The sequence below is a fragment of the Podarcis erhardii genome (genome assembly GCF_964252035.2).
Source record: "Podarcis erhardii genome assembly, chromosome: 13".
NCBI classification, from domain to species: domain Eukaryota; kingdom Metazoa; phylum Chordata; class Lepidosauria; order Squamata; family Lacertidae; genus Podarcis; species Podarcis erhardii.
The window spans coordinates 20,630,165-20,642,045 of NC_138502.1; the positions used below are offsets into that span (position 1 = coordinate 20,630,165).

General features: G+C 44.2%; 1 protein-coding gene across 1 annotated transcript; it reads left to right on the top strand.

Moving 5' to 3' along the window:
- Positions 1-247: 247 nt before the first annotated feature.
- Positions 248-11,444, top strand: MFAP4 (microfibril associated protein 4). The gene is made up of 6 exons (XM_081837151.1): positions 248-392; positions 2,455-2,539; positions 6,831-6,991; positions 7,657-7,753; positions 8,882-9,064; positions 9,891-11,444. Exons 1-6 carry the CDS (start codon positions 387-389, stop codon positions 10,136-10,138), a joined length of 780 nt encoding a protein of 259 aa, XP_081693277.1. The 5' UTR covers positions 248-386; the 3' UTR covers positions 10,139-11,444.
- Positions 11,445-11,881: the final 437 nt, after the last annotated feature.

Consider the following 11,881-nt stretch of genomic DNA (forward strand, 5'->3'; position numbering starts at 1 on the left):
ACAGCGTCTAAGCTCTTGGCTTGTTTAGTCTCTCTCTCCCGCTCTCCCCCAACTTTCATTTCCTGTCTTGCAGTTATTTTATAGGCCCCCCCCCCTCCACACACACACACTCCCAACCCTCCTGGCTTCTTATTCTTGCAGGACTATAAATCCAGGATTTACATATTGTCTCCGATCCCTGGCCTTGGGGGGTGTTAGTGGGCAGGCATTGGGAGTGGGAAGGGGTAAATAGACAACCTGTTTGCAGCTGCATGCCAGACCCGGCAAGAGGAGAAGAGGAAGGTGGGTGGGAGAAACAGCTTCTAAAGGAGCAGGGAAAAGATCTGCACACCAGACTTATAAATACAGGAACAAGAACAGTAAAGGAAGAGGAACTGTAGGACAACATGAAGGTAATGTAGTATCTGAGGGAAGGGTATTTGATATGTGTGGTGGTGGCTGGTGTGGAAAGCTGGGTCTAATTTTCTTCACAGGGCTTTTCAATATCCCCCCTATTATCAGTGGCTTTTGGCCGTGATCTACATAAGTGTAAGATTTATTTAATTCATGGGATTCACTGATCAAAGACTTGCAATGGCCTGAGAGTAATTGTTTTTAAAAGAGGAGAGGGCTAACAATGGTTGTTACTCATCGTAGTACCTTGTGGAGCTTCCAGCTTCAGTGATAGTATATCTCTTAAAACCAGACACTGATGAGGGCTACTGAACTCATGTCTGTCCTGCGTGCACCATGGATTATTCAGGCTAGCTGCAGTGACAAGCAGAATGCAGGGCTAGAGAAACTTTGTGTTTGATCCAGGAGGGCTTTTCTTGCATTCCTAAATCTAGTCATTTGTTCTACAATTGACATCCCCCCCAAGCCACAGGTATGCTTATTCTACTAGCCATATGTCTAACAATATCTAGTGCCTGCTTTCTAAATGGAGAAATTCCACCGGAATACTAGAGCTTTGATCCAAAACAAGCAAGCGATCTGTATCCAGGATGTATGGAGTTATGGAGGACTCATCAATCAATGATGGTGCTGGTGATATGTGACACTATTCACATATCATAACCATAATAGAGACTGGCAAATTAGCAGAAGCACAACTCTTTAATTTTGACTGGAAAGGTGATGAGACAAGGAGAGCAAGGACAAGTAAGGTTAAATTAAATAAGGGGGAGAAAAAGAATGAGAGACGCACAAGTTGTAAAAGCAGTGGCACCATTAGCTAATTTTAAAATACAGATTTAATGAGGTCATATCCAGTTAAGTCATACCAAGAGCAGACCCACTGAAATAAAGAGACTCAAGTTGCTTAAGTCCCTTGGGTCTGCTCTGAGTATGAATAACACTGAATATCACCCAAAGTACATCTGGTTGTTTGTACAAACTCTGCAACTTTTGCAGATTGCACAGAGAAAGCCTCCCCACTCCCACTGTGTGTGCAGAAGTTGTTATATAGGTAGCAATTGGGAGCAAGAATGGAAGGCAATGATCCCTATTCCTCCCATCACAAATTCAATGAACATCTGAAAAAGGAGGATAGTTTAATGCCACTGCGGGTATTCCATTGCATATAATATTTGCCCTACCTTCCTAAAAAGGGGGGGTGGCTCAAGGGGGGTCGTGAAAGCTTCAGAACAAGCCATAAAACAAAGATTAAGCCATGCATTTGAAGATTAAAAATGTATGTCCATTTTAAGTTTCAGTCTGAGGGAAGAGGGAGCTGTTTCAAGCAAGATTGGCATGAATGCTAACTTAGATTTCTTTGTGGTGCGTTCTTGCTGGATGTCAGGCCGTTGGCCAAAACTTCCAGTTCAATTCCAAGTAAAACAAAGTGGTGGCTTTCTCACTCAGATTTCTTTGAGGGAAATCTCAGCACAGGATCCCCAGCATAGGACCAAACTAGCCGACAATCTTTCCCTGAAATTTTGTTAGTAGTAGTTACAAGCGAAATCTTCAACAAAATGTCAGGATTGCAGTGACTGTCCCATTCACCTCAAAGAACTTTTCTGTCCCCACCCCTCACCAGAAGACAGCCAGCATCTTGTAGCCACTGAGTAAGCTCTGTCCTTGCTGGTTTGTTTCTGGATCTTCCTCCCCTGCTTAGTTCTCCCCACTAATTTGTTGTGAAATTGTTCTGCAATTTTCAGTGTTCCTCCAAGCCTACTGATGCTTCCCTTTTGTGAATGGGTGGTAGCCTTTTGGATACATAGGCAATAACACTCACAGCTTGGAAATAGAGAATGATTGATCACATTTTTATCTTGCCTTTCCTTCAGTGAATACAAGGCAATCTACACACACACACACCACAACCACTGTATCCTTACTACATAGGATGTTGCCTTATGCCAAGTCAGATTATTGCTCCAGCTACCCTGGAGAGCACCTCTCCATGTTTTCTGTTTTGTCCCCAGTATGCACCATGTTTTAAAATACCATGCTCTTTCCTCTTGGCTCTCCCAGGCCTCTCTATTCCAGCCAGGCTTGCTGTTCCTCCTCCTCCTTGTTCAGTTGCCCACCTCACAAGGACAGGCCATCAACCCTGAAGGTAAGACCTGCTGACTCTGCTATGTGGAGCCTGCCCAAGCCCCTCATGTTTATTGTCTGCCATTCCTATCTCTTCCCATTGGGGCCATATAGCTCAGGGACCCTTTGCATGAAAAAGATCCCATCTTCAATCTCTGGCATCTCCTCTGATGGTTGGTTGATGGAAACCAGCTACCTATCCATCGCCTTCTTTGCCAGACCACACTCACATCCTTGAGTGGGGGCTGAGCATAAACATTTTGGCAGCTGAAATATACAGCAGTGAAAAGATAAGTTTATTTTGTGTTTGTGTTCTTTTTGATATAGAGGGTTGGGGTTGTTTTTTTGCAATGGGGGTCTCTTAGGGCACACTCTTGCTTTGGGGGGGGCATTAATGGTACACCAAAGACTAGCAGAATTCGACAAGACACATAAGAAGCAGCTGCCTTAGAATCATAGAATCATAGAATCATAGAATCATAGAATCATAGAGTTGGAAGAGACCACAAGGGCCATCGAGTCCAACCCCCTGCCAAGCAGGAAATGCCATCAGAGTACTCCTGACATATGGTCGTCAAGCCTCTGCTTAAAGACCTCCAAAGAAGGAGACTCCACCACACACCTTGGCAGCAAATTCCACTGTCGAACAGCTCTCACTGTCAGGAAGTTCTTCCTAATGTTTAGGTGGAATCTTCTTTCTTGTAGTTTGGATCCATTGCTCCGTGTCCGCTTCTCTGGAGCAGCAGAAAACAACCTTTCTCCTTCCTCTATGTGACATCCTTTTATATATTTGAACATGGCTATCATATCACCCCTTAACCTCCTCTTCTCCAGGCTAAACATGCCCAGCTCCCTTAGCCGTTCCTCATAAGGCATCGTTTCCAGGCCTTTGACCATTTTGGTTGCCCTCCTCTGGACACGTTCCAGTTTGTCAGTGTCCTTCTTGAACTGTGGTGCCCAGAACTGGACACAGTACTCCAGGTGAGGTCTGACCAGAGCAGAATACAGTGGCACTATTACTTCCCTTGATCTAGATGCTATACTCCTATTGATGCAGCCCAGAATTGCTTTGGCTTTTTTAGCTGCCGCGTCACACTGTTGGCTCATGTCAAGTTTGTGGTCAACCAAGACTCCTAGATCCTTTTCACATGTACTGCTCTCAAGCCAGGTGTCACCCATCTTGTATTTGTGCCTCTCATTTTTTTTGCCCAAGTGCAATACTTTACATTTCTCCCTATTAAAATTCATCTTGTTTGTTTTGGCCCAGTTCTCTAATCTGTCAAGGTCGTTTTGAAGTGTGATCCTGTCCTCTGGGATGTTAGCCACCCCTCCCAGTTTGGTGTCATCTGCAAATTTGATCAGGATGCCCTTGAGTCCATCATCCAAGTCGTTGATAAAGATGTTGAATAAGACCGGGCCCAAGACAGAACCCTGTGGCACCCCACTAGTCACTCTTCTCCAGGATGAAGAGGAACCATTGATGAGCACCCTTTGGGTTCGGTCAGTCAGCCAGTTACAAATCCACTGAGTGGTAGCATAGTCAAGACCGCATTTTACCAGCTTCTTTACAAGAATATCATGGGGCACCTTGTCAAATGCCTTGCTGAAATCAAGGTAGACTACATCCACTGCGTTCCCTTCATCTACCAGGCTTGTAATTCTGTCAAAAAACGAGATCAGGTTAGTCTGACATGACTTATTTTTCAGAAATCCATGCTGACTATTGGTGATCACAGCATTCCTTTCTAGGTGCTCACAGACTGTTTGCTTAATGATCTGCTCCAGAATCTTCCCTGGTATTGATGTCAGACTGACTGGGCGGTAATTATTTGGGTCCTCTCTTTTTCCCTTTTTGAAAATAGGGACAACATTTGCCCTCCTCCAGTCTGCCGGGACTTCGCCTGTTCTCCAGGAATTCTCAAAGATGAGTGCCAGTGGTTCTGAGATCACATCTGCCAGTTCTTTTAATACTCTTGGATGCAGTTCATCTGGCCCTGGAGACTTGAATACATCTAAACTAGCCAAGTATTCTTGTACTATCTCCTTAGTTATTCTGGGCTGTGTTTCCTCTGCTGAATCATTTGCTCCAAATTCTTCAGGTCGGGCATTGTTTTCTTTATCGGAGAAGACTGAGGCAAAGAAGGCATTGAGGAGTTCAGCCCTTTCTGTATCCCCTGTTTGCATTTCACCATCTTCTCCTCTGAGCGACCCCACTATTTCTTTGTTCTTCCTTTTGCTACGAACATACCCATAAAAGCCTTTTTTGTTGCTTTTAACCTCTCTAGCAAGCCTGAGTTCATTCTGTGCTTTAGCTTTTCTGACTTTGTGTCTACACGTGCTGGCTATTTGTTTGAATTCCTCTTTGGTGGTTTCCCCCCTTTTCCATTTTTTGTACACATCCTTTTTTAATCTTAGCTAGGTTAAGAGTTCTTTAGATAGCCACCCTGGCTTCTTTAGGCACCTTCCATGTTTCCGTCTCATTGGTATTGCCTGAAGTTGTGCTTTTACTATCTCCCTCTTAACAAACTCCCAGCCATCATGAACTCCCTTTCCTTTTAGTATTACTGTCCATGGGATCTCACCCAGCACTTCCCTAAGTTTTATGAAGTCGGCTTTCTTAAAGTCAAGAAATTGAGTCCTAGTATGCTTGGCTGCTCCTTTCCGCTGTATAGTAAACTTCAGGAGAGCATGATCACTCGCGCCTAATGATCCTTCCACTTCTACCCCACTAACCAGGTCATCGACATTGGTTAGGACCAGATCTAAAATGGCTGTTCCTCTTGTTGCTTCTCCCACTTTCTGGACAATGAAGTTGTCTGCAAGGCCAGTGAGGAATCTGTTTGACCTTATGCTCTTGGCTGAGTTTGACATCCAGCAAATATTTGGGTAATTGAAGTCCCCCATTACTACTATCTCCCTTCCTTTTGCATGCTTGGCCATCTGTTCCAGGAAGGCATCATCTATGTCCTCCGTTTGGCTTGGGGATCTATAGTAAACTCCCACAATGAGGTCCCTGTTATTCTTCTCTCCCTTAATTTTGACCCAAATGCTCTCACTTTGGCTTTGAGGTTCTAAATCTTGGATCTCTTCACAGGTATACACATCCCTGACATATAACGCCACTCCTCCTCCTTTCTTGTCTGGTCTGTTTCTCTGAAATAGATTGTATCCCTCCATTATTACATTCCAGTCGTGGGACTTATCCCACCAGGTTTCAGTGATGCCTATTATGTCATATTTAGTTTGCTGTACCAAGAGCTCAAGCTCATCTTGTTTATTACCCATGCTTTGCGCATTAGTGTACAGACATTGAAGTCCATTAATCATTCCCCCGTGTCTCTTATTTAAGGATTTTTTCCTCCCATCACTAGGTCTGCGTGCTGTTTGCTCCATTCGGTCTATGACATTTGGACTCCTACCTTCAGGAGCACTGTCTCCCTCCCCCTACCTTCAGGAGCACTGTCCTTATATTAAGTCAGACCATTGGTCCATCTAGCTGATAGTCTACACTGACTGCACACCCTCCAATGCAGTGCGGCCCCAATCCAGGACATCTTCCGGGTTCAAAATCCTGCACAAGTCACATGACCAGTGCAAGATCATACACCTGGAGAAAATGCTTTTTTGGGGGTGAGATCTTGGCCCGAAATCACAAGAGAGCAAGGCGCCAATTATGGATGCCATGCTCTCGCAGGAAAAAAAACCAGGATGTCCCAGTTTTTCCAGGGCATGTGACTGGAAGTTGGTCTTCAGGGTTTCAGGCAGGACTTCCTGAAGATGTGGGTTATTGAACTTGGGACCTTCTCCATGCAAAGCTGATACTGTTCCACTGAGCTAGAGTCTCCCCCCCCCCCAATGTTGGATGTTTGGCTGCTTCCCGGAGCTGATTTACATTTGTAAATAAACAGACTTTACAAATCATGGCCTTACAATCCAGTGCAACCAATAGACTTAGGTGTGTCTTACACTGAGTAGCTTTCAAGTCTCCAGGAATCTTTTCTTTACAAGGGAATTGATCCTGTAAAAGGTACTCCCTGAAACATCCCACTGCTTGGAAAAGCTGATAGACTAAAACAACACTGTCACACAATCCCCACTTCAAGGATTGGTGTGAGGTTCCGGGGAGCACAGAAAGTTTTGATTTCCTTCCAAGAGTGTGCTTTAAACTTATAAACCCTATTCAGCAATTCTACTCCACATGTGAGGAGTTAGATGAATGCAGAGGAGGAGCGATGACTCTCCCACAACATCCCTACATTGAGCACATACATTTAACCTCTGTTAATATATATATATTGCCTCCACTGCGGCAGCCCGGCAGCCACAACACTGCGAAGATGGCCTTCCACTAGACTGTGAAGACATTTATGACCAAGGCTCTGAGACAGATGGCGTGTACCTTATTTATCCCGCGGGCCCCAATATCCCTGTGCCTGTGTACTGCGATATGACCACCGACGATGGAAAATGGACGGTAACAAGAGCAAAGTGTGGGATGGGAGGTCCACCTCAACCTGGCAGTAGGGATCACAGGGTTGGGGCAGATTAATGGAGGTAGCTCAGCTGTTTCTGTGTTTTCCCAGGTGTTTCACTGTGGCCCTAAAAGACACCACAATGAAACAAAGTTTGTGTGTGATTTTTGGTAAATAATTTCATCTCTCTCCTCTTTTTGACCATTGTCCTCTCTCTCTCGTTCTCTCTTTGTCTTTCTCATTTGTGAGTATATGGATGCATAATTGCACTCACTCACTGTAGTGCATAGTTACAATGTTTCCTGTTTTTAGCCTTTGGATTTTTTAAATACCCTAGTTGAAATTTTCTTATGTTTCATTTTTTATATTCTGTTGTGTTTCACTGTTTACATTTTTCCACCTTCATGAGTATTTGGCAGCAGGAAAGGCAGGCTTTAAATACAGTTTACTTTTAAAAACACAGGAGGGAGTGAATGTTTATGGGAAGAAGGGATCTTTGTTTTTATACCTTGAAGGCACACCATCTCCTTCATGTAACCACCACTTTGGGATTCCTGTTTTCCATGGTGATGGGAGGAATGCCATTGGTGGCAGGGATGAGGAAGATGATTGGGTACCAGTTCATTAGAAATTAATGCTGTCATTTCCCTTCCGCCACATTTTCCAGGTTTTCCAGAAACGATTCAATGGTTCAATCAGTTTCTTTCGGGGATGGAATGACTATCGGTTTGGCTTTGGCAGAGCAGACAGTGAATACTGGCTGGGTAAATAGAAATGAGTAACGGGAAATACCTTCTTTCTCCCCCCTCCTTTTAAACAACAACAACGACAACAATAAAACAGACAATATGAATCATTGACAACCAAAAAGTAACATGAATTCAATACAAGGAGGTTTTGATGATAAAATCCAAAAGCCAATTGGTCAAAAATCATGAGTAAATGGAATGGATATTGGGCTCATCCACACTTACCATTTGCCCTGCACTTTTTAGGCACAGATCCATGCTTTAAAGTTGAGTACTTTTCTTTCCCCATGAAAACCTGCTCTTTTAACACAATTCAAGTTTTCTGTGGGTTGCAGTTTGTTCTGATTTAGTGGTAAAGAGAAGGTTTTCATGGGGAAAGTATTGGGGCAAACAAGAAAACCCAACAAAACACTCTTGGGCCCTTTGAAGTGTGGACCTGTGCCTAGAAACATGGCACACAAGAGTGTCTGAATGAGCCCATAATTACGAAGTTGTCAGAGGGGTGGAAAAACTCAGCTTACATTGCACAACAAAGCAAATAAGAGGAAAGGGGTTCCAGCCCATTTACAGACAAGGATTTGTCACCTGAGTGACTGTGTTGTCACGTAGTTAATAAATAACCGCTAAGAACAGGTAGAGTCAGAAAGATCAGCATCACCTTTAGTTGCATGAAGATTACAATTTCTTTGAGATAGTGATGAACATAACTTTCTTGAACCAGTTATCTAGGCTATAACGTGAGACCTTTTTCCAGCCCTCTTTTTCTCTTCTCAGCAGGCCATGGGTTTTTTTCTCTCTCCCCCCCCCCCCCGCCCCCGGCTCTTGACACAGACATTTTACTTTGCCAGGACATTCTGGAACACCAAATGTTTGGGTTTCTTCCCTAAGCAGCTGAAACATGTTCCTGGGCCCAGACAATTCCAATGTAAAATGTGAGCATGTTTACAGTGTCTTTGAGCCAGGAGATGCAGCCAAGTTCCCCTTAATTTTTCTGCCTGCCCACCACTTTTCTGTCCAAAGACACTGGCTCAGACAATACATAGCTCCCAACAAAAAGAGTGGGTGGTTGCGTGGCTGTCTTTTGTTCTGTGTGTATACAGTTTGGGTTCCTACATAATACTTCTTATCTGCTCTATGGTCCAGGGCTGCAAAATATCCACCTCCTGACCCTGAAGCAGAAGTATGAACTACGTGTGGAGCTGGAGGACTTTGAGAACAGTACAGTCTTTGCCAGATATACGGACTTCTCACTGTCGCCACATGCTATAAGTGCAGAAGAGGATGGCTACACACTGCATGTGTCTGGCTTTATTGATGGGGGAGCAGGTGAGGGGCTGTGGGTGCCAAGTTACTAGTCATCCCTTTCTACTGTTACTTCAGCCCCCCACCCCATAGCCAGGATTGGGCAGGGTGCTAGCTCCTAACACATTGGCTCTACCCCCTGAAATAGATCCTTCAACTACAATAGCAAGGGTGGAGAGCTTCAGGCCCTCAAAATGTTGTTGGATTTCAAATTCCATCAGTCTTAGCCAGCATGGACAATTGTCAGGGATATGTGGAGTTGGAGTGCAGCACTGAGGAACGTGTGGACCTCCATATGTTGGACTCCTAACTTCCATCTGCCCCAGCCAGTATAGCTGATGGGGGTCCAGGAACAGACTCCCTGCTACTGTTATAGAGAGTCCTGAAGTGACCTCCAATCCCATTCAACACCATATAATCCAGAAGTCCGGTTATGAGTCACATAAGGACAATGCATTGGATCAAACTCCCCTCCCAGGGATTGGTTCTTAACTTTGGGGGAATTTTCTATACATCAGTGTGGTTAAGTATAATTGCCCCGAAACTCAGATCACAAGAAAGTCCACTCATCGGAAAGCATGCCAACAGCCAGTTGTATCAAGCTAGGCCCCCTAGCTGCAAGTGAATCTACTCTAAAGTAAGCACACTACTCCAGCTTTTTATTCCAGCTGGCTTCATGGCAGATAGCTGACCTCAAATGTTGCAGAGCTAAAGCTCCCATCATCCTTGACTGCTGGCCTTCACAATGAGCTTGTGGGAGTCTAGCAATATCTGAGGTGCCACAAATTACCCACCCTTGCTTTATGGAATCCACATTTTTGTCACACCATTGTCTTTGTGCTCCCACCAGGTGACTCATTGACCTACCACAATGGCCAGAAGTTCTCCACGTTTGACAGGGACCAAGACCTTTTTGTGCAGAACTGCGCGGCGCTGTCTTCGGGTGCCTGGTGGTTCAAGAGCTGTCATGTTTCCAACCTGAATGGCTTCTACCTTGGTGGGGCCCACCTCTCCTATGCAAGTGGCATTAACTGGGCCCAGTGGAAGGGCTTCTACTATTCCCTCAAGAGAAGTGAGATGAAAATACGCCGTGTCTGAGAGACGGGGTGGCCTCTCCCATTCCTTCTTTCCAGTGGCCTTCTGAAGATGAATTTCCATTGAAACCAAAACAAAAATAACTATATTGTGGATAAGGTTGTGGAACTGGGATTGAGCAGGTGGGGACTAGGGCTGTGATGGAACTAAAGCCATTGCCAACACAAACAACTTTAACCTTGTCTTAAACTTGTGCTGTGCTGAAATCTGTCTTCTAATTCCTTGAAAATTTCCTTTCCCAGAGAAAGATGCTTGCATTTTTCTGCCTCTTTCTCAGTGCACTTCAGAAAGTATTTGCAGTTACGGTGAGTTGGGGGTGAGCTTACTTACTTTTATCATTCATTGCAAAGGTGGCCAGTAGTGGTAGGGTTTTGTTTTTTTGTTTCAATCAATTTCTCCAGCACTCTGTGGCCATCTTGCCTGTCTGTGCTTCCTGATCTGAAAAAGCCACATGGGAGGAGTTATGATTTCTTTCCTTGGGCTTAAGTCAAACTGGAGGAAGCTGAGGAGGTTGGCTACCAACTGCATGAAACTGGTCTGTCCTTTTACCTTAAAATCAAAACACAATGCCACAACATCCACATAAGGATCACTTTAAAAATAAAAGAAGATGTTACTTTAAAAACATCAACCATCAGGCAGCTATCGTGGGCATGGTAGACAACCTCTACAATTTCTAGTGCTTTCAGGAAACCTCACCCAAGGAAGTCATGAGATGCTCAGGAAGTACAGACTACAGATTGCAGACCACCAGAGGGATGTTTTGAAGAAAAGGAAGAAACAGGCCACGCCAAAAGTCATGTGAGTGCAACAAAACTCCCATACCACACTAATAATGATTTCACCCAAAGTCTGATCATTTTCAAATGCAATTTCTTTTTACAAAAAACAGACAATCATTTTAAAAAGAGCTCTCTCTTTTTTGTAAAGCATTGTTTCAAACCTGTTTAACTGCCATGACTACAAAGCAATGCTCTGGATAATCCTTTAAGGAAGGTTTTCTAATACTCTCAGAAAATGATTCTCAGAGCTCTTTGGGAAACAGTGAAGCTACTCTGAAACTCACAAGTGCACAAGAGAGACATACCTAAATCTGCTAAGGGGAAGAGATGATCTTCATTTTGTTTGAGGCCAGGATTAAGAGTCTGCAGCACAGATGACTGGATTAGCATTCAAGAGTGATAAAATGGTGGGAAGAGGGGAATAACACAGGCAAAAGCAGCCCAACCAGTTTTCCAAGTTTAAGAATAATTATAATCCTTTGTACCCCTTTGGTTTTTACTTTGAAATAAAGCCACATTCTCTGAAACTGAGACAGTGATACAACTGGGTTTTTTTTGGGGGGGGGAGCTTTTTTGAGGCCAGGAGTGAAAAATCTGTAGCCTTCCAGATGTCATCCCTGATTGTTGGCCATACTGATGGGAGTTAGTACAGCAACATCTGGAGAGTGACAGGTTCCCCTCCCCAGGTTTAGGTAATTTGTTGTTTCTTTACTGGTCAACCTCCCTGCACCAAGAAAAAGAGCATTAGTTCTTCAAAATGTGTGCTTCTTTTGACATCTGGCTGGCCTGTGTAACCATCCAAACTGCAAAGGAAACTTAGAAGATGGAAATGAAGACTAAACACTGCTTTCCCCAGCCTTCTCGTGTCCTGCCAATAAGCTTGTTTTGACTCCAGGCTGTTCACATCTGGATTTTGTCCCCTGCAATTAAGGCAAAAGTCACCTGAGGCTACAGCATTGTGATG

Coding starts and splice junctions, on each gene's coding strand:
- MFAP4 (XM_081837151.1), top strand. Junction 7,754..8,881: donor AGACAGTGAATACTGGCTGG/GTAAATAGAAAT, acceptor TCTATGGTCCAG/GGCTGCAAAATATCCACCTC. Junction 9,065..9,890: donor CTTTATTGATGGGGGAGCAG/GTGAGGGGCTGT, acceptor TGCTCCCACCAG/GTGACTCATTGACCTACCAC.